Source organism: Archocentrus centrarchus, chromosome 24, assembly GCF_007364275.1.
Source record: "Archocentrus centrarchus isolate MPI-CPG fArcCen1 chromosome 24, fArcCen1, whole genome shotgun sequence".
In the NCBI taxonomy this organism is placed as follows: domain Eukaryota; kingdom Metazoa; phylum Chordata; class Actinopteri; order Cichliformes; family Cichlidae; genus Archocentrus; species Archocentrus centrarchus.
Window position 1 is genome coordinate 18,563,882 of NC_044369.1, and position 23,746 is coordinate 18,587,627.

At 40.4% G+C, this 23,746-nt stretch overlaps 1 protein-coding gene across 1 annotated transcript in view; it reads right to left on the reverse strand.

The window, feature by feature from the left end:
* nbas (NBAS subunit of NRZ tethering complex) overlaps positions 1 to 23,746 on the reverse strand; it is a 213,334-nt gene that overhangs the window by 101,844 nt on the left and 87,744 nt on the right. The window contains exons 36-41 of the mRNA XM_030720998.1: positions 21,807 to 21,890; positions 19,542 to 19,715; positions 18,073 to 18,186; positions 16,842 to 16,965; positions 10,417 to 10,493; positions 9,016 to 9,153 (exon numbers count right to left, since the gene is read on the reverse strand). Coding sequence (XP_030576858.1) covers positions 9,016 to 9,153; positions 10,417 to 10,493; positions 16,842 to 16,965; positions 18,073 to 18,186; positions 19,542 to 19,715; positions 21,807 to 21,890 — 711 coding nt within the window. The remainder of the gene's footprint in view (positions 1 to 9,015; positions 9,154 to 10,416; positions 10,494 to 16,841; positions 16,966 to 18,072; positions 18,187 to 19,541; positions 19,716 to 21,806; positions 21,891 to 23,746) is intronic.

Genomic DNA, 23,746 nt, shown 5'->3' on the forward strand with positions numbered 1-23,746 from the left:
TTCCAGTTCACTGACTCCATCTTAGAGTACAAACTGAAACTGCAGCATCTAACAGTGATTTGTGGGTTTTTATTCTAAAACTAAATGTCATAATGAGATGTACAAAGACCTCAGCAGGTTTTCTGGATGATATACTTTATCTGTTGTGTGTGTGTGTTTAGTACAATTGGGCATGCTTTAAATGTATGTCTGCGTCTGTGTGTGTGCACCATGAGTGTGAGTGATCAATACTCAATAAGCGAGAGAATGGCAGCTCCAGGCAAAGATAAATGGTTGAGTGGGAAAGAAAAAAAAAAAAACCTCAATCTCTTTAGTCAGCACATTGCCATACAGCAGATACACATTCACAGCTACAATTATGCAAAACACAAGCATTCTCTCACACACACACACACACACAAAAACACACACCGCACTGACAAGCGCAGGTAAACAGACCGCAACACTTACATAAAAACAGGCTATTTTGCAATATCACCATAAACAGAACAATTAACATAAGGAGCACCTCTATTTTGCAAATGAACAGTTGAGCCTGTATAATGAAAACTTCCAGTGGCAGCAAGTGGAAATCGGTTCATTAAGCCTCAGGGATTAATGGAAACCCAGCCTCCGTGTCACAAAGCCATAAGTTGCTCCGTCATGCTCGGGTGCCATAATCAGATGGGAAAGTAACAGTTAAAGACCTTCAAAGTCAATAGTGGTAACAGAATCTTTAAGTAGCAGAGAGCTGTTGGAAAGAGCGCCAGCATTACAAGACAACTGAACAAGGGTAACATTTTTAAACTGGACAGAAAAGTCTTCTCTTGAACCCACGACATCAACATTTTATGAGGGTCGCCAAGCAGATTGGTAATACTTTCAGACCCATGTATTGGGAGTGGCTCTAGGACTTTGCCCTTGCCTTGAGTAAACATACTGAATGTGAATAAATGAATATCAAATTATCACAGACTAATTTATTTGAATTTGATCACTTAAATATATAGAATTAGAGGCTATCGAGGTTGGAGAAAAGGATAGATGTTGCAAATGAAATGCTTCAAATTTATTGCACATTAGGTTTATTTAATTTTATGCAATTTTATTCACAGGTTTAGGAATTACTGATATATAGGAACGTAACAACATTGTGACAAAATCTGACAAAATCTGGCGCAAAACTGCAAGAACGTCTGTGCAGTCAAACAGGTTAGAAACATATGTGAGTATGCTGAAAGGCTGGTAATAACCTGCTGCTGCACAGAAAAACTGTAATTTCAGAGCTACTGCAAGTATAATCGGCTAAAGATGAAACCACTGACTTGGTCTATAATCTTTTATCTGTTTATAGCAGAAAGTTTGAATCTGGATTTTTTTGGTTTGTCTGACTTCTTGGCAAAGCTGCAACATTTTCAAATATCAGCAATTATTATTAATTCTAACAACAAAACACGACCTTTAACAAGGTCTTGGGATTACTATGTTACATGCTAAGTTATAAAGTATTAGTATTAAAATAGTACACTGCTGGGTAATTAGAATTGTCATATGTAGGTAATGGTAGGTCGATACACATAAACATAAAGCTAAAATACTATTACCCATGATCTCAACAACGTACCCAATATCTGTGTCAGGTTTAAAAATTGGATATAATTTCTTGGGGGAAAACGTGAGAGACAATGTTAAACTCAGCCAAATGCAAGATTTATGCTGTAAAGCTTGTGGTGTTTTCAAATTATTGTATAATCAATTCTAGCTTGTAAATCTTTATAGTGAGCAAAAGCAAGTCTGAGCACGAATGATGCAACTGAGAACGCAAATGTCAAGAAGTGATCATCACAGTATTACAGTATGTATACAGGAAATGTATACTGCTTCATACACTGATGGGCTCATAGTTGATAAATGAAAGCTTTAATATACCACGTGTAACATTAACTGATCTGCACTGTATGAATATGTAATGTGATTAAATGTTACATGTTTTACTAGTTTTTATTACAAAACTGATTTTAATTGCTTTCTTTATCTTATCTTGTAATATTCTTTTTTGATGGCAGCTTCCATTACAAAACCTCTATATCTAAAAAAAAACAACACAGTAAAAACAAGCTCCTCATTGAGGCTTTAAAAACACATCAAACACCTTGAGTAAATCCACAAAGAGTTCCATTTCTATTTGCAACTGAATGACTTCAGTGGCTTGAGTGTTTGGTGTCTTATTGCCTGGGCATGAAATTATGTGATAGCGACAAGAGAATTGAAAGAGCATGAGAGTTATTGAGACAGTGTTACTGCTCTTCAAGAAGCGAGTGGGAAACACTTTGAGACAGCGTGACACACCACAACACACGAACACACATACAAATACGCCACCCGCTGTCACAGGAAAACAGATCTTAAACTGGTGCGCATGCAATAATCTGCGCCAGCTGTGATATATGAGCACAAAAAAACAAAAGCAGGCACACAAATGCTTCACGTATGCCCAAATATACAAACACACGCTTGGGTATTTAACATGTTTTGTTTTGCTCATTTTCCCCCCTAACCTCATTTGCAATGCAAAAAGCAAGCATGTGCATGAAATATATATACGTGCCCCCTGTCATACATATCTGAAATGCAATATCACACTAAGCACAATCTGTGCCTTAATAGATAAAAGAAAGCAAGAGAGCTAAAGAAAGCACAGGAAAATTGTATAAAGCTTGCACAGTTAAGATAGTATTGTGAATAGAGAGGCCTGAGATTCAACAAGAGTGAGGCAGGCCTATTGGGCAAGAGACTAAACAGAACACAGGGAACAATAGCAGAAACAGCAACATAATATGGAAGGAGAGGAGCATCATGGAAACACATAAACCACAAAAGTCATGCCAACAAAGCAAACCATTTAACTTAACTGACAATGAGTTGAGAAAAAAAAAAAAAACATAAAAGGACAAACAAAAAAGCACAAAGCAGAGGAGAGAGGAAAAAATCCAATAGAAAAAAAAATTTGTGTGAAAGAAGAGAGAGCAGATAGGTTGAAAGTTTTTTTCCAATAATGCTTCTTTCACTGTTGGTAAAAAAAAAAAAAAATGGCCACTACTACTTCAGTAAGAGGCAAGTGAAGACGAGACCTGGAACATAATGATAACAAGCACTTACCCTTGTAGAACATACTAAAAAAGAAAAAAAGAAAAAGGAAAGGAAATGACAACTTGAAAAAGAAAAAAAAATGGAGAAATGAGCTAAAAATGAAAGTACAACTTCTAAAGTGTAGCGCAGAAGAAAAAGCTGTATATATTTTAAGTTAATGGACTTGAACTTCACTTGAGGCAGGAGTTAAGGGAGTGATTACTGCCATTAGGATGCAGGAAGGATGTGTGTGTCACTGTGTGCAGATGAGTGTGTGTGTGTGTGTGTGTGTGTGTGTGTGTGTGTGTGTGTGTGTGTGTGTGTGTGTGCACGCGCGCGCGCGCGCCTGGGGGGGGGGGGGGGGGGGTGTGGGGGGGGTGTCAACTTGCTGTAGTGCTTGTGTGAGTGAGTGTGTGAGCGTGCAATTGTGACCTTGAATGTCAACTGGGACACACTTATCCACTTCTTTTGCCGGCCTCTTTCCTCTTTCTGTTCTTTTATTTCAACATTTTACCTCCCTTCGTCTACCTGCACTAAAACCCATGAGAGCCAGGGTCCACTCAAAGAAAAGGTCAAAGCCATTTCTTCACTTATTCTCTGCCAATCACCCCTCGACATGCCTTCCGCCACTCTTCTCCCACTTCTCAATCACATTTTTTGATCTCTTGTTTTTGCTGCCATACTTAGAAAAAGGAGATGTTGTGTACACACAGCAACACGCTTAAACTTATTCACAAACAATAGCTGGCACACAATGTGGTGCTGGTTTAAAGTAAAGCACAATTAAAGTGCATTAATATTCTGATGTGTAAAAGGATAATTACAGTCATTTTCCCAGTTTGTTCCATTTTGATGGCTAATTATGTTGACATTTTTTGTCGCATACTTTTTTTGAATATTACTTTGCCCTCCATCTATGCAGCCAAACAGCATTTGAACCTTGTCAGTAGTGCCTGCAGCCTCACTGATCCCACTATTCTATCATTTTAACAAAATTAAGCTGTGCAGCCGAACATTCTTCAAAGCCATTAAATTATTTTTAATTGAAGATACCAAACTGAAGGAATCAAATGCAAAGTAGGAAACACTGGCTGGTAAAGTGAGTAATACAAATGTCTAGGGCTAGGGTATATTTGGCATATTAGGATATATAAGTTTGTGTGTTGGAAGACAGAACAAGACATGTGTACACACATGGCCAAAAGTCCCCATTTTATTCAACAGTTCCAAGTCCAATGAAGTATAAAACTTAAAGGTATATTTAAAAAAAATACTCACAACTTCAGGCCATCAGTTTATGACTCTTGTGGTGAAGGTGATCATGAGAAAAGTGGTGAATCAGCCCAAAACTACACGGGAGGATCTTGTTAATGATCTGAAGGCAGTTGGGACCACAGTCACCAAGAACATCTTTGGTAACGCACTGATGGATTGAAATCTAGCAGCACCCGCAAGATCGCCCTGCTCAACAAGGCACATGTACAGGCTCATCTTAAGTTTGCCAGTGAACATCTAAATGATTCAGAGAAGGCTCGGGAGGACAGGCTGTGCTCAGATGAAACCAAAATTCAGCTCCTTGGCAACAGCTTGACCCAACATATTTAGACAAAGAGAAATGCTGAGTGTGGCCCAAAGAACACCATCCTCACAGTCGCGCACAGAGATGGAAACTTTATGCTTTGGGGCTGTTTTTTCTGTTAACGGTACAGGATGACTTCACCACACTGAGGGGTCAATGAATGGGGCCATGTACCACGAAATTGTGGACAAGAACCTTGTTCCCTCAACCAACAACACTGAAGATGGGTCGTGGATGGGTCTTTCTCATAACAATGACTCAAAACATATAGACAAGGCAGCAAAGGAGTGGCTAAAGAAGGAGCACACTACGGTCATGGAGTCACCTAGCCGGTCTCCAGACCTTAATCCTACAGAAAATCTGTGGAGGGAAGCTTTGAGTTGCCAAGCAGCAGCCAAGAAACCTAAAGGATTTAGAGAGTTTCTGTAAATAGAAGCGGGCCAAGATCCTTCCTGAGATGTGTGCAAACCCGGTCACAAACTGCAAGAAACATCTTACTGCCGTGCTTGCCAACAAGTGTTTTACAACAAGTACAACCAAGTCATGTTTTGCCTGGGGATCGAAAACTTATTTCACTCAAATTCAAATCAATGTATAACTTTTACGTACTGTGCTTCTTTCCCGGATTGTTCCGGATGATATTCCGTCTCTCTCCATTAAAATAAAACTACTCTCAAAATTAGAGACTGTTCATTTCATTTTAAACATTCAGCAGAGGATCAAATAATTATTTCATCTTACATACTGTACTTATCATTGTTTTTACATGAGTTGGTCTGCCTTTCTCTAAGCTGTCATCACATAATCATTCCCAACCTTCCAAGAACTATTTATTCCCTGAGCTCATACTGAATTGCAGTTTATGCTGCTTCCGTATGCTGCTCCTTTGTCTGGAGTCTGCTCTAAAATTACTTCAGTGTAAAGGGGCTGATCACTGTTAAGGCCCTGGGTCGCTGTACACTTTAAATCTGTTTGCTTTTGTATTAAGTTTTGCATGTGTCAAACTAGGTTCTTGATTCAATCTGCCTTGCTCAACAGCTAATTAAAGCAGTGCCCCAGTCCCGTGGTCCAAACAAACTACAACACTAACCACTGCAGCTGCTTAAAAGTACTGCCAAGTGTCAGCTTGGTTTGAATAAATATTAGATGTTATTACTATGAAATTAAAATGATAAAATGCTTTCATAAGGTGTTATAGGTGTATAAATGCTAAAAATGACTTATTTTAGTACATTGGTAGGTAGACTGGTATCTGCATTTCTAAAAGCAGATTAATGAACTTTTAAAAAGTAAAGAAGAGACAGCAGAAACACCCTCCAACAACATTATAAGTGTTGACATTGCATAGTTTGTTCACCAGAGGGCACTCGGCAACTTCCCTGTTGGCAACGCATGCGTTTTGAACACCACAAACAACAACCAGCTGATCCGAGTTGGGCAGAGCATAAAGGGCCCGTTATGGTCACCACATTGGTCACGTCACTCGCAAACAGCCCCATCACCATTTATAGCAGCGCTATATGATGCTGGTGCTCGCTGCAATATTCTCCTAAACAATAGGTGTCACAGAAGTAGAAGAAGTTCAAACCAGAAGCAAAGATATTGCCCCGGTTTTGTTCAAGTTTTCTTCAGAAATTCGCATCTTTTCAAGCTGTTGCAGTATAAGCTGGGAGTCGCTGAGCTTCATAACTTGATATATCACTGAAATGGCAGAAAAAAACGATCATACGCTCATGTCTACCCTGCTGTGGCCACTGGAACACGGCTGTCGAGAGGTATCAATATCAGACCTTCCCTTACTTGCCCAGTCAATTAAACAGTATACTTGTTTTCAAACTTCTTTCATTGCAGCAATTCTGGGAGTTTGGTGGATAACCAACCAAATCACTGGACACACACACAACCTCATGCAAATAAAAAAAAAGAGTAAGAATCATACACTCACTCACTTATTTCATCACCCCGTCAAACACTACAACAGTCATACAACACTGGTAAAATAGCAGGGTATTTTGGGGGGGGGGGGGTTATTTTTTACAATATTCACAATTGTTTGAAAAAGAAAGTTCAACATTACAGACAACCCCCTGCAACCCCCCCCCCCCCCCCCCCACCACTAATTTGTGAACTCAAACTAACATCCACAGAGAAAAGGCAGCTCTTAAAATTACATCCACTTTACATCCACACACATACGCAATAACATATTTTCTCCTCCTTATAATTCAAAACTGTGTCTCATTCTATATTCCATTTTACACAACATCAACTACATAAGACGGGTTTCAGTTTTCTAATTCCTGCACACATCGCACATCCAACACAGCTAATGATTACCTACAAGTCACCTGGCTATCCCCACCTATTCAAACACTCTGGAGTCACCAAAACACTATCTTCAGTCCTCTGTTGCACTCCAGCTTCTCCATCAGTTTCTCTGTTTGGAGTTCTTACATCAGTTGAACTTCCACTGAAATACTAGCAACCCATATTGGCCAAACTAACAGCCGCTAAAAGAACAATCCTCCTGAACTGGAAAGACAGGAAGAAAAAAAAAAAAAAAGCATTCGATATCTCAATGGCACCTCTTACTATCTGACTACATCTGCAAAGAAAGACAAATGGCACTAAAGGACAATAACAGAGATTCTTTTCATAGATACTGGAACTCATTTGTCAGTGTCATTTGCCTTTCTGTGTAACACAAACAAAGAGCTATAGCTATACACACAAGGAAAATATTTCCACTCAGTCAATAATCTCCTAGTATTATGTACTACTACTGCTGCTGGTGATAAGTGCTCCCAGCTCCCCAGTATCTAATTGCATGTCTCACCTCATAACCTGTCAGCACCCACCCATATTATATTGAATGACATTTAAAAAATTTGAATCATAACCCAACTTTTATTTCCTTTTTGTTTTAATTTAGTTATTTCATTTATTTTAGACAAAGACCTGTTGTCGCTTGTTGTATCGTCTTCATTTTTTGTCATTTTTTTCTGTTCAGTGTCTTGTTTCTTTGTATGCATCGCTGCTCTCTGCTTTTCTGTTTTTGAACAAATAAAAAATAATTGCTTAAGCACTGCATATATACCTGCAGCCACACATAGCCTGCAGGGAAAAAAAAAAAAAAGAAAAAAAAAAGGAGGACAAAAAAAGCAATGTGTGCACTAACACACAGTGTAACAGTACATGTTTGGTGCTCTTATTGTGTACATCCTGCAGGTCACTTGTTACACATTTCAGGTTCATACGTTGGTATAGTTTGTAATAATGCGGCCCTCCACCTGAGCTGTCAGATTTACCCAACCTCCCAGAACCCACACTGTGTCCATCAATTTCCAACAAAGGCGTTTGCCCTATCTAAACATATTGATTCTCCTTCAGCTGCCTCTCATTGATTTGGATTGCCATGCTCTTTCTGGACAGGAACACATGCAGTAAACCTGCACTTCCACTGTATTATTTTGGTTAGTACTTGCTTCCTCGTGGGGTCTGCTCCTTTTTGACCTACAAATCTGTGCTGCGTATGGAGGAATCCTGGTCATTATTGAAATGCACTGAGTCAGTCTTTGTTTATGAATCAGAGCACTGCTGCACCGTTAATAGATCACCCACAGAAATTTACACTCCCATGAACTCATTTCTGCAGTTGTGGCCAGTTTGCTCTGGCCTTTAATGTCTATGATACCATTTCCTCGTTAAATAAATGTCAGACAAAAACATAAATAAAGTCATACAGACATCCAGTTCCACTCTACCAGTTGCTCAACCAACCTTGAAACAAACTTAAAGCATGGTTGAGACAGTGTTTTGCTGTCCCTACCAGTAAAATGCACTACCTAAGGAGTTAAATCCTGCACTGAGGCTCTAAGATTTCAAAACAGATCAATATTTTGTGTCCTAACTGCTTAAAACTGGATTGTTTTGTCTGTGTATTCACCAGCTGCTCTGCAGTGCATTTTTGTAAGCATCCCAAAGGCAGCTTTCTGCACCACATCACTAAAAATATGTGGCAAGTCTATTTTTGATGGAAGCCAAGTCACACTGTAGAGCAGATGAGGAGGGCCAGAAGTTATACACAAGAACAGTGTAGAGATTTTTTTTTTTTTCAAATAAAAGATGTTACACAAACAAACATTCCAGTTCTGAAATACTCTTGGTGTATTTTGAAGCCGTGGAACAAACAGATGGAACAAAACAGTGTTGGCAACCAAACATCACAGACACACACACACACACAGTGTCTTTCCAAGGTAACACCAGAACATTAATTCATTCATTCCATCACCTAAAGAGTCCCTCACACACAGAAATATGCTGACCTGGTAAAGAGTGTGGTTCTTGTCCTTGAAGCAGGGCATGAGGCGTGAATAGATCTGCAGGGAGTAGTAGTAGGCAGCCAGTTGGAGCGACAAGGCAGAGTGACACTGCCTCTCAAAACACCTGTTGGCATCCAATACCTGTAGATATGAAAAACATATGCAAAGATGGAGAAAAAAGAGAGGAAAAAAAATGAAAACTGGGCTTAAAATGATATTTGGGCTTCATGTTATGACCATAATCTTATTTGAAGTTTAAAGCTCTGTTTCTGCTTATGAAAGCACTGACTGAAAGCTGGGCTTGGCGGTCATTTTCACAAATTCCATAACGACTTTTCAACATATTGTAAATCAGGTCTGAGAGAAAACTAAACTCCTCCACCGCCTCTCGTCTCTGTTTTCAGTCTTTGACAACCTAGCCTATGACAGTGGACTGTTGCCACCTTGTTACACAAAGACAGATGGATGTTTATGTCCATTAAGATGGCAGAAAGCCAAATCCTGCTCTTTCCAGCAGCGGTAACAACTGCCCCACTGCAAAGCAACCAAAACAGAAAGATGGACTAGAAAGTAACTGGTTAGGTTGAGCTGGCAGAGTATGGAGATTTTCTGTGAAAGCAGATAAAGGCAGCTATGTTGAATGCAGCTCTAGCAAAGGTTCACATTCTCATTTTTCCATTCATGTTTCATATTAAGTGTGCATTGTGTCTATAAAGCACATCCCTGTGCTAAGAAATAGATTGAAGAAGAGGACTGTATACTGTACACTGTACTGTAGATTTCCATCTGTCTCACCAGACAACTCCTGATGATGCAAGATGAGGTGTTTATTTGAAATGCTGCTGCATTGTAGCTCAAGGACAAATGGACACAAATGTCACAACCAGCAGCAAATCAAGATTGCTGCATTAGGATACATGCTTCTAAAGAATAAACAAAAGCAGCTGAAACTGATTAACAACCCCCTCTGCTGCTTAACTGACCAGATCAATATCCCAGAGCTTTAATTGGCTTGATGCTATACTCTGATTAAAAAGTGTTCCTTCAAATTATTTTGAGCAGTGTACATTGTACTGAGTTGAATGTGCTGATTTAATTAAAGAAGAGAAAAACTACCTGAGATATTAAGTACAATTACATCTTGTGACATGTAATAACATGAGAGGTCAAATCAAAGGTGCAAAATATCACACGAAATAGTTTATGCAGACATACAAGGAATCAATAGACAAAATGGTTGAGCTCAACTATCTGACAGTCTCAGTAAAATACAATCCAACTCCTTTTGTTACTAGAATTGTTGTGTGTGTGTGTGTGTGTGTGTGTGTGTGTGTGTGTGTGTGTGTGTGTGTGTGTGTGTGTGTGTGTGTGTGTGTGTGCGCGCGCTCACGTGTGTCCACCTACCTGAGGCAGGGCGAGTAAGTAGGACAGAGCCAGCATCATGTCCCTGGGAAATGCATCGTTGGCCAGCTGCAGCAATACTGTAAAGGACAAAGAGACGGAAAGAGAGGCGAGACACCTTTAAAACACTGATTACTAAGAAGTCTAATCTAATGTGTGTTGTACACAGGACACATTGCCTGTCAGAATATATTCTTTGTTGGACCAAAGAAAGGGAGGAGTTAAAAAAAAAAAGAAAGACAAGAAAAGGTAGACTGGGCTTTGGGTGAGCAGGTGTCTGCAAGCATACAACATATTTCTAATACAGAACATGTTTATTATTGAAAAATAAAGCACCAAGTAGCTGTGGTTCAGGCCATACCCATCTTTGAACTCAACCTTTGTTCTGATCTCCACCACACTATTTATTTTTGTTTTTATAATTTTATGCTTCCTGTTTTAACTATCTCTTTTACATTGTGTTTTAAGTTATTTTATTTATCTTAAATGTACAGCACTTTGGTCAACTGCTGTTGTTTTTAAACGTGCTTTATAAATAAACTTGACTTGACTGACTTGACACTGTAAAGCCACATGTAACCATTCATTCATACAATGCTTTTTTCTATACACTTGAAACACTCACATCCACAGACAAGCGAGAATCACCAATTAACCTCCAATTAACCTTTCAATTGCCATGGTGGCTCACACACTAACCCCTACACTGCTTGGCCATCCAAATTTCATTTCCTATAACTCGGTACTCATGGACTGGAAAACCAATCATGAATTGAACTTGCCAAAGTACTTAAAATCACTGGCATCACCAGGACAACAAGGCTGACGTGACTAGTAATAAGAATGATGTTTTTCAGCTCTTTTTTTTTTTTTTTGTTCATGATGCTCAAAGAATTTCCTGCATGATCACGGTTTGCAAATATTTTTTAAAGTTCTGCATGTGCAGAACTGGTGCATTGCATTGTGGTTTATGATTTATTGATTTAATCATCGAGAACTAATTAGTATGCATATTGACTGGCTTCTCTTAGGTGAACAAAAACACAAATCCCATTTAGAGTTAGCACGAGTATGAAACTGGGAACCAGTCCATGTTTATGCAGTGCCCCTAAGGCTGATGGGCTTTGGAGTCTACACAGAGCTCTGGGCACAAGGATGGCGTTAACCCAAAGAGCTCGCCTCTAGGCCACAATAGTTAGACACAATGAGGCACAAACACACAACAGCGCTCATAATTACAATTAAAAATATGTAGATTAACTTGATAAATCCCAAATACTATAAGCACATGATTGTTCTTAGTTAATCAATCACCGACGAACCCACTCGTTCACTCTGAGGAAACAGCAGGGGGGGAGCAGAGAGGATCAGACAGAATCACTTTGTAGTCTGAGACCCGAGGAGAACAGAAGCCTGTGTTGGTGATAAGAGCCTGAGACAAAATGAAACCGACAGAGAAAAGTAGAGCATGGACACTGGGAGGGAGACAGAGGCAGGGCACAGGAAGAGTCATACTGTAGAACAAAATGCACACTAATATGCAAATGTACACACACACATGGCTGGAAGTCCATGGCTGAAGGTGCACTGTGTCATGTGTGAGCAGCAGCAAAGTGATGCACTAGTTTAAGGAGCCATAACAGCTCTCTTAAACAGTGTGCCCACCCTCCTCCTCTGCTCGTTTGTCTCTCCCCTCCTCTCCTACCCCACGGGTTTCAATGAGCTACACCTCAGAATGAGCTGATTACACGCCTCTCTAAAGCTACAGATACCATCGGGACAGGAATTACCAGAGGGGTAAACACACACACACACACACACACACACACACACACACACACACACACACACACACACACACACACACACACACACACACACACACACACACACACACACACAAGCACACACTAAATAGATAACCCTGCCTTTAAAGCATACAATATTTCTTCTTGTGAGTGTTTGTGTGTATGTGTGTGCTTGTGAGTGAGTGGATAGAAAGTGATAGAGACAACACACAAAAAAGTGGGTGTATGAGATGGACTGTTTTTGTGTGCGTTTGTGTCCACACATACACACTCTCCTGCTCCTGTGTCAGCTAAATCGAGCACATTGTTAGTAGGTTGCTGAGACGCTAACCTATTACTATTTCACCTGTGCAGGCAGTGTGGAAAAACAACTGATTATGGCCTGTTCAACATTTGGCAAATGGCAGCACTCCGTGCTGTTTGTGAGTGTAGCTTGGAGTCATGTGTGCAAATGTGTGTGTGTGTGTGTGTGTGTGTCCCTCTCTCTCTCTCTCTCACCGCTTGTCTTCACGTCAAGTGCTTGTGTCTGCACCTTACTCAGCTCAATCCCATTGAGTCACTTTCCACTTGTGTCATCATTAATTACCTCCAACTTATCTGGGCCAGGTGAAAAATCGATATATTTATTTTCTTAAAGGCCATCTCCTAGTCTGTTTTTTAAGGACAGTCAGCGAGGCGGGCCGATACACTAGTCATTAATCGAAGGTTGTTATCGGACGCGATGCTGTCCAGACTGGCTTTTCTCTTTCTCGACACGTCACACTCTGCAGCTGCTCCGAGGGGAAGGTGACTTTTAAGAAGAGAGATATTCATTTGAATGACAGCGGCAACAGCAGAGAAGTTGGATTTGGTGAAAAGTGTGGGTGTGTGAAAATGTGACTATATGCATTGGCCAAAGTGTGTATCTTGAATTTTGCGGTCACACACACACACACACACACACACACACACACACACACACACACACACACACACACACACACACACCTTTATTTTGTAGTGGCATTGATTTTGGCGAGCAGCTGTGATCCATCATGCGGTGTGGCCTTGATGTTTTGACTTGATGCTATCTCTCTGGTATCACTGCAGTGATGCAGCATTACTGATGCCGTGGGATGCGTGCGGATACATTAATTAATCAATGAGGCTATTCTTCCCATGTTGTCCCCTAGTCAACCATATATGGACTCCCTGGCTAAGACAGATAAGGAGAGGAGAGGGCAGGGCATCAGGAAGGAGGCCAACTATGCTGTGTAAATATCATCTAGCTTCACTAAGATGGAGCACTGAGGAAAAAGCTCAAGTTAAACAAAATTCAGCCTCTCTTCAATACTTAGAAGCTGCATTATCATATCCCAATATAAACAAAAAGAACCAATAAAAGCATTTTTAAATTCAGGAAAATTCTGCTAGCAAGCTGACATCTGAAATCTTGCCAAATCAATGTACCAATAACTCACATTTCATATTTAAAATTATACAGTCTGATTCTAAAATTAGTCAGGACAAGCCAATCTGGAGTAATAGACCAAGAATAATGGGCAGTGAGGATGGAAAAGTATGTGGGGTAATGACATCAGCAAACCTGAATACCAAAAATAAATCAGAGGTTTGGGGTTAGAGGAACTTGCTATTCACAAGAAGCTTCTGCTGATGTGAGTCATGCCTTGCCAAAAAAAAAAAAGTTCTCAGAAAATAAGAAATCAAGAATTGTAAGAGTTTATAAACTGAACAACAGTCCATCATCCATAAATTGTCCATAAATAAAAGTCATCTAGTACTGTGGCTACTCCCCCTAGAAATTGGTGCCTGGCTAAAAGACTCCACAAACAGAGTGCTCAGCGAAGGAGGCAGTCAAACACGCAAATAAGAAAAACAAAGAGACAGAAAGGAAGACCCAGGAAACAGCTCGGAGTTCCTGCAGAAGACAAGATAATAAAATAAGTTCCAGGCTTTACATACTTTTTGGCACTGTATTCGTCGTATATACACTCACTGGCCACTTTGTTACAATAGATATACCTGTTCAACTGTTCGTTAACTCAAACATCTAAATATCAATCACATAAATGCCTGGATGACCTCAAATTTCCTGCTTCTAAATTCAGATAAAACTGAGGTTATTGTACAAACCTTACAAACATGGTGTCTAACTACTTACTCTGGATGGCATTATCGTGGCCTCCAGTAACACTGTGAGGAGTCATTTTTGACCAGGATATATCCTTTAATGCACATATTAAACAAATATGTAGCACTGCTTTGTTGCATTTGCAAAATATCTCTAAAATTAGGAACATCCTGTCTCAGAGTGATGCTGAAAAACTAGTTCATTTATTTATTACTTTGAGGCTGGACTACTGTAATTCATTACTATCAGGTTGTTCTAAAAGCTCCCTGAAAAGCCTTCAGCTGATCCAAAATGCTGCAGCTAGAGTCCTGACAGGGACTAGAAAGAGAGAGCACATTTCTCCCATATTGGCTTCTCTTCATTGGCTCCCTGTTAAATTCAGGATTGAATTTAAAATCCTTCTCCTCACATACAAGGTCTTGAATAATCAGGCCCCATCTTATCTTAAAGACCTTATAGTGCTGTATCACCCCAACGTGTGGTTCCTAGAATACTTAAGAGTAGAATGGGAGGCAGAGCCTTCAGCTTTCAGGCCCCTCTTCTGTGGAACCAGCTCCCAGCTTAGATTCAGTAGACAGACGCCCTCTCTGTTTTTAAGATTAGGCTTAAAACTTTCCTTTTTGTTAAAATTCATACTTAGGGGTTAATCTGGGATTGAAAATTTAGAGGGAATTGATGGGGCAGCTACAACTCCAACAGAAGATAGAACTTCTTAGGTGGCCAGCTTACAACCCTGATTTTTTACCTGCTTCTCAAGACATTAGGTTTAAACACTGGACTTCACATGGTCTTACTGCAGAATGTGCAGTCATTGAAAAATCTAAACCTATGGCTTTTGACACACTATGTAAGAGGTATGGGCTGCAAAAACAAGACTTTTTTAGATACTTGCAGCTTTGCGATTATATTTGGAGAAGAATAAATAACAGTACCTTTGGAGATTCTTCAATTATTGAAATTTTCATTAATGCATATAACTCTGGAAGTAACAAAGCTCTTATAAGTAAACTATGCCAATGCCTGATCAACCTTAAAAGGGACTCAACAAAATATGTAAAACAAAAATGGGAATTTGAAATGAATATTGTGATTTCAGAAGATATGTGGACAAGCATCTGGAGAACACAGTTTATATCAACTAACTCCTACAGTTGGCAGGACTTTGGCTGGAAGACCATCATCTGCTTCTTCATAACACCGAAACAAAAGTCTAAATTCAGTACTACATCGGCATCCTGCTGGATAAACTGTGAGGAAGTCAAGGCAGATCATGGACACATATTCTAGACCTGCCCATACATTCAACCCTTTTGGAGAGAAGTAAAGGAAATAATCTCAAAAACAATGGGCTTTAACATCAATTACTCATTCACACAAATGATCTTGGGATATCTCCCGGATGACCTTACTACAGACAAAGCTTATCTTCTGAAGATCTTCCTAGCATCTGCCAAAAAGGCCATAACAAAATGCTGGCTTTGCAAAGACCCTCATACCATGAGCCTCTTTAAATCCATAGTGGAAAACATTAAGCTGATGGAAACATGACTTTTAATCTACGACTACAGGGGGGAATTGAGTAAGAGACGCTGGAAGAAATGGCAGGGTTTTATACCAACATAACCAATATAGAATGGATGTAAAGCTGATAATACTTTAAAGCCTATGTGTACCTGAGTAATATTATTTTTCCTTCTTAAATCATCCCCAGACATAATGTTACTGTTGATGTATAACGTTCAAAATGTTATAAATAAAAAGTAAAAAAGATAAGTTCATACTTAGGGCTGGCTCAGGCGACCCTAAACCCTCCCTAAATTACACTGCAATAGGCCTAGGCTGCTGGGGGCTTCCCATGATGCACTGAGTGTTTCTTCTGCATTCACCTGTTGTCACTCTGTGTTCATACACCCCTCTGCATTTAATAATTAGCTATTATTAATCTCTGGCTCTCTTTCACAGTGTGTCTTTTGTCCTGTTTCCCTCCCCTCACCCCCAACCGTTGGATGCTCCTCCCTGAGCCTGGTTCTGCCGGAGGGTTCTTCTTGTTAATAGACAGTTTTTCCTTCCCACTGTTGGGAAGTGCTTGCTCATGGAGGTCATTTGACTGTTGGGGCTTTCTCTCTATTATTGTAGGGTCTTTACCTTACAATATAAAGTGCCTTGAGGTGACTGCTGTTGTGATTTGACGCTATATAAATTGAACTGAACTGAGCTGAACTGAACTGAACAGAATCCAACAGAGCACCTTTATGGTGTGGTGGAATGGGAGATTTTTGTCATGGATGTGCAGCCAACAAATCTGCAGCAGCTGTATGATGCTATCATGTCAAAAAGGACTAAAATTTCTGAGGAATGTTTACAGCAGCTTGTCAAATTCAAGACATGAAAAATAAAGGCAGTTATGAAGGCAAAAGGGGGTCCAACCCAGTACTAGCAAGGTGTACCTAACATAGTGACAAGTGTGTCTATATAGACCACATGCTTACCTTCTGTAGCAGGAAATGGGGTTTTTCCCTCAGTTTTGGCCTCAGCTAGTTTTCCAGTCCTCAGCAAAACTTCAGCAAAATGTTCTGGAGGCACTTCATTGTAGAATGAATACACATCTTGACTCTAAAACCAAGAATGATGAAGAAATAGTGAAACAGTACTTTTTTAAATTACGGAACCCCTCCCCCCATATGTGAGCAGACCAGAAAAGCACAGGGAAACATGGTGAAGATGACTGAACATCTTCATTCTCAAGAAATCAGACAGACGAGAGACTGAGTGAATGAATCAACTTCAGAGCCAAATAAAGCTTTTCAGAAACAGGGCCTTTTCAAAAGTCATTTATAGGTTTCTTGTATACAAGTTATTTCTCAAGTGTCTGAGAGGCGGACAAAGTTTCTGCTCTTGCCGGTCTCAGAGCTATCGCTTCAAAGCAGAGTGTGTCCTGTCTGTCTTCACCATTCTCTCTCCATCTGTCAGTCTTGTTGCATTTGTCTCTCTTTTTCTCTCAATCAACCTCTCTTCAATCCTAACTCCCTTCATTGCAACTGTTACGGTAAAAACTAATCCCATTGATCAGGCAGCCCATGTTCAGAGGGACGTGGGGAGTAATTATTGGTAGATGGATGACGGAAGATGGATGAATGCTGGAGATGGAACGAAGGAAGGGATTTGGAGAAGCCTATTAAAATGTCATAAGAGGAGATGTATCGGCCTTCTCCGTTTCCCCTCCCGTCCGCTCTTTCAGCTCTCCATATGATTTGTGTCTCTGAGTAAAAAGCCCAGTCATACCCCAGGGGTGACCATTTTCGTGGTACAAAGGTCAATCTACTCCTTTTCTTACTTTTACTCTTTTGAACCCCCATAATTCCTTTGCTGACATTCTTTTCTTTTGGATTTTTTTGATAATAACTTCACCCACCTCATAGAAGTATCACACCTGCAGTTTAAAGTCTTTTTCTTTTCCTTTACCTCTCTACTATTATTACTTGGCAATATAATTGTTTAGTCTGAAATCAATATTCATTTTGTCTCAACAGTGCTTTTAGAGGAATGTATAAGTCATAGCAAGAAAATCAAATTAATTGCCCGGTCATAAGCCTACGCAGGCAGTTTTTGCTGTAATTTAAAAAGGATGCCCTGGGGTAAGAAAACAAAACATAAAAAGAAAGGTCAATAGAAATGTACCAAGCAAAGGGCTATGATAAAGACTGCTCTTAAACCACTCACCATGTCTACATAGGGATCCTCAATGAGATCCTGATAAAAGGGGCTACAGCCTTGACGCTCCAAGTTGGAGTTCTCACATGCCCCTTCCTGGCTGGTGGCTCCTGCCCCGCGACCCTGAGGAGCCATCAAAACATCATTAAACTTTCACAACGTGCCCTCAGCACTGTCATCTTTTTTTCCTTTTTTTTTTTTTTTTTTTGTCCCACAGCTAAACATCCTTGCAATGTTTCTCTTTCTTTAGAAACCTACAACCGCAAGCACCCCTCCCAATTGCTGCCAACACTAGAGACGCCATCAATCTCCACCCAGGCAACCATGGAGCCCATGCAGCCACCAGATACTGAAATATTCAACATGAAAGCCAATTAATTATGCAAGAGATGAGCTCTTGATTGGTTATTTTTGAAGTCTGTGAGGTACGGGAGTGCAGACAGACAGGATATCTGTCTATGCAGCCCCATTAGTCTGCAGAGTTAAAAACAAAACATGTACTTCCATAACCACTGCTCTGCTATTGCTGGCTAATTGATCAGGACTTTTACACTGTTTATTGATGCAAAAGGGCACACAGCAGTACAATACATATAAACAACAATTTTTTTTTTAAACCTACAAAGTAGTTAGAGCACTCATTAGGAACTTAAAAAAATAAATCTTTGTCTGCACCACAGATTTAACAAGAAGCACTCCAAAAGCACAAACCTCCACCAAGGCCCACTCTCTGGGCAGTATTTACTTTATGGTACCATGAAAGATGTTTGCTTTGGTTACACAAAAATTATGTAGGGGTAGGTAATGGATAATAGGTATTGATTTGTAAATAACTGCACATGAATAACTTGAGCTTATTATATAATACAGTATATTTCTAACTAACTAGGCAGCTCATTCTCTTTCTCTTGGCAAAACTCTCTTTAAAGATAGAACCCATTTTGGGGTCAACTTGAAAGTGAGGAATATGTGAGATGTAAAAGTGAGGTCAGAGGTCAAATTTGACATGATATTTGGATGCAAATTATAATGTGATAGTTGGAATCCCCATATGCAAGTATCACTTCCTAAATGTTGCCAACACAAACAAAAGGCAGGAGAATTTTAAGCACAGGTTTGAAGATAAAAGTAATTTTATGAAATATATATTATTCCCTATACGCACAGATGCTGTCAATGGAAACAACAGCAGAAAGAAACATAATTTTAATAAATAGCTCTATATAGCATTATGATTACTTTGACCTTCAGATCAATTTTTTTACCGTGAGAGGTCAGAGGTCAACTGTGACATATTTTAAATGTTTATATGGTACTTTCTATATGTTAAAAATACACACACACACACACACACACACACACACACACACACACACATACCAAGCTATCATGTTTACAGAGAGAATGACATGCACACAGGCAAATGCTACCAAAAACATAACCCCCCTGGCGGAGGCAGTAAGTCACTGTGTTCTTACTTGCAGTGGCCGGAGGTAAGTGAGTGAGTCCTTCCACCAGCGGTGGTCACTAACCGCAGTCAAAACAGCCTTGGTGGTCAGTCCTGTAGTAGTGAGGACTTCCATAGTCCTAGCTGTAGTCCTGTGCAGCAGGTCTCCTGCTGTCCCCACAGAGGAGCCTGCACTGGTTTGGGGCTGAGCAAGAAGACAGAAGAAATTAATAACAAGGTCACTCTGGTGTCTTTGCAGTAGTACCCCCTACAAGGAGCTTTACAATTTGAGAACATTTTGCATCATAATACATCGTGTCTTTTCTGTAAAAAAAAAAAATGCAGCATCACTAGATCTGTACTGCTACATTAGACCCATGAATACTGTATTCTATTTTTTATTAGTTACTTCAGAGAACCCATTTTAAAATAAGTGTAGAGCTCTTTTTCTTTTGCTGGTTTATTTATGTAGTGCATGGAGGAATTACAATAGGCATTCAGGCATGGCCCTTCTGTTTCAGAGACATATTGTACTTTTGTTCCGAAAACTTGCCAAAAGTCACACAGGCTGTGTAATTCTTACACAAGCGTAGAACAGATTCACAGTACAACAAATATTTCTGTGGTTTCTTGAACTTTAGTGACTAAGATTATACAACAATTCAAAATTTTATTCAGTGATACTTTTCTTGACCCAAACACCTTGAAAAAACAAGTCTTTCTTAAAGCAACAGCATTTAGGCACAGAGTTAGATGAGATGATCCACTCAAAAGATATCCAGTATATCTTAGAGCCCACCATTATTTGGGCTGAAGATCAGTATTGTCTGATTTCAGCTTGTCAGAAAATAAGATTATCTGTTTTATGATGTCTGCACACTCAAAGACACTGTAATAAAGGGGTTTTCAGAGTTAAAAGAGACTTTGTTTCATCTTGCACAAAAGAAATAACAAGAAAAACACAAACAAACAAAACTATTGGCATCAGTTATCAGTAGAATAGTTATTTCAAACATCATTATTGGCTCAGAATCACAATCTATACATTCTGCATCAGATTTCTGTTAATTAAGACTGGAAATTGGGTGAAACAGCAGGCTTAACTCTTTCTAACACTAACAAACCATCCTGCCAGTGTGAAAGAGGATTAGGGCCACTGACAAAAAAAATATATATATTTTGTGTCATGACTTTTGTATTTCAAAGGAAAAAAGTCAAAATTGTGACATTAATCTCATAATTCTGCATTTTTCAAAGATCTAAGAAAACTAAAACGTGAAATTACAGTCTGAATTCTCAATTTTCTTTCAGAATTCTGGAGAAAAAAAAAATTGGCTTTTAACAGCAACTTCCTAGAATTTCCACTTTTTATTCTACAACAGCTGCTGATATGGACAGTCTGACACATAATCCAGTTTAAAACTGCAAACTTTTCAGGTACAAATTAAACTGGAGAGCTTCAGAAGTGGTCGTGGGTGGAATTTGTTAACTTTGGTCTCACAGTTATATTTGTGTTATTAGTGTTTCGTTGATCTTCTGAACCAACTTTCTCAAAGCAGCATCAGTATTTATTTGTTAATGCTCTCAGAGATGCCTCTTCCACAAAAATCTTTAAAATTGAATAATTACAAATGAGGGGCACGTTCCTTTTGAATGGCATCTTTGGAGTACACAACCAAATTCAATAATCTACACATTTGAAAATGTTTGTAAAGCCATCTTGGGAGAGCCAGTGGGCTAGAGCCAAATCATTTAGTGCCTTTCATCAATACTTTATTTGGCAGGGGAGTTAGGGTAAGAGCATGAAATGAAAACAACATATATGTGTGATGTAAAGTTATAATAAAAGCCAACAATACAGTGCAGACATACACAGAAAGCTACATATATACATGTCTACAGCGCTCACACGGAACACATTTTGGCAGCTTAAAAGTGCGCAAGTGAGGGACATCAATACAACAATAAAACGATAACAGATGATGAGCACCTATTTGCACACAAAGGCGGATGAAATGCAAGTCATTAAACATTAACACCCACTCAAGGCATCATAAAGCTGGCAGCGCTGAAGGGGAGGAGAAAGAGAGGCATAAATAAAACAAGGGAACCCAGGACCTTAACACTAGATTTACACCTCATCAAAAATGGAGCAGCGAGAAAACATAACAAACTGAACAGGACAGAAACACACCCACACAGGAATAGTGGAGGCAGCTCAAACAAAGAACATGTATGGGAAGCATGTAATGAAAAACAGAGTGGAAGAAGGTAGAAAAGCAACATATAAATTTACCTTTAAAGAGTCTGTCTCATCAGTCTCTCGTCCAGTCTCTGTATTTACAGGCTCCATTTGATAGTTAACAGCCTGGTACAACATCTGCAGGACAGAAGGAGGGAGGAGGAAGGAAAACAAGAGATTGGAGTTGTTATTTTAAAGTTTCCTTCAAATTACCAGACTGGATAAAAAAAATGCAATGAATTTGAACTTGCCACTTCACTGAAAGGCAAAAAAATAAATCCAGAGAACAGGAGGCTTTTATTGTGTTTCTATGAGTTAGATTTGTAGTGGCTGTGTTTGAAGACGAGCATATAACGTTAGGTTTTTAGACTATGTTTTTAGCACGTCCTCTTCTCAGACTGACTTTTTAGGGGCTTTGAAATCCCTTTGCCTTCAGACCGCTCTTATTTTGTTGTGGCATAGATTCAACAAGGTGCTGAATTCCTCAGAGATTTTGGTCCATATTGACATGATAGCATTCCTGCTGTAGGCCCAACATCGTAGGCATCATAGGGGTCGGGTCCAATGTATGTAGTGTGGTGGCCAAGGGCGGAGGCCCTGGCGGACCAATCTCCAGTTACCAAGGCTGGTTGTCGGGACATAGAATGTTACCTCTCTGCTGGGGGAAGGCGCCTGAGCTAGTTCATGAGGTTGAGAGACACTGGCTAGATATAGTTGGGCTTACCTCAGTGCATGGCCTGGGCTCTGGAACCAGTCTCCTGGAGAGGGGCTGGACTCTCTCGGTGAGAGGTGGCAAGCTGTGGTGGGTGTTATTGTGTCCCTCAGCTTACTGCCTGAGTTTTTACCGGTGGGTGACAGGACCCATTCCCCAGCCTGAAGGCGCAGGGAAGCAAACCTGACTGTTGTTTGCTCTTATGTGCCAAGTGACAGTTCAGAGTACCGAGACTTCTTGGAGTCGCTGGGTGGGGTGCTCGAGGGTACTCCATCTGGTGACTCCATCATCCTGCTGGGAGACTTCAACGCTCACGTGGGCAATGACAGTGAGACCTGGAGCAGTGTGATTGGGAGGAATGGCCTGCCTGATCCAAGTGGTGCTTTGTTATTGGACTTCTGTGCAAACCACAGTTTGTCCATAACAAACACCATGTTCGAAAATAAGGAAGTCTGTAAGTGCACCTGGCACTAGGACACTCTAGGTAGCAGGTCGATAAGCAATTTTGTAGTCATATCAGCAGATCTGCAGCCCTATGTTCTGGACCCTCGGGTGAAGCGAGGAGCTGAGCTGTCAACTGACCACCACCTTGTGGTGAGTTGGATCAGGTGGCGGGGGAGGATGCTGGACACACCAGTGCACATAAACGTATATTGAGGGTTCACTGAGAACACCTGGCAGAGGCCCCAGTTCGCAAGATCTTTAACTCCCACCTCCAGCAGAACTTCGACAGCATTCCGAGGGAGGCCTCGAATGATTCTGGCAAACCGTCAGGTGACTCAGGAGGCAAAAGTGGCGCTCTATTCGCATGGTATATAGTGCAAGTGGAGCACTACTGACTTCAACTGAGGCTATAGTTGGGCAATGGAAGGAATACTTCGAGGACCTCCTTAATCCCACTCACATACCTTCTGTACCTGAAGCAGAGTCTGGGGACAAAGGGGACAACTCGCTTATCATTGGGGGTGAGGTCACCAAGGTGGTTAAACAACTCCTTGGTGGCAGAGGCCCCTGGGGTGGATAAGAGTCGCCCTGAGTTCCTGAAGGCTCTGGACACTGTACCGGTCTGTCATGGTGTAGAGGGAGCTGAGCGTGAAAGCAAAGCTGTCGATTTACCAGTCAGTCAATCTATGTCCCTACCCTCACCTATGGTCACGAGCTTTGGATAGTGACTGAAAGAACGAGACTGAGGATACAAGAAATGAGCTTCCTCCGAAGGGTGGCTGGCCTCTCCCTTAGAGATAGGGTGAAGAGTGCAGCCATTCGGGAGGGGGTCGAAGTA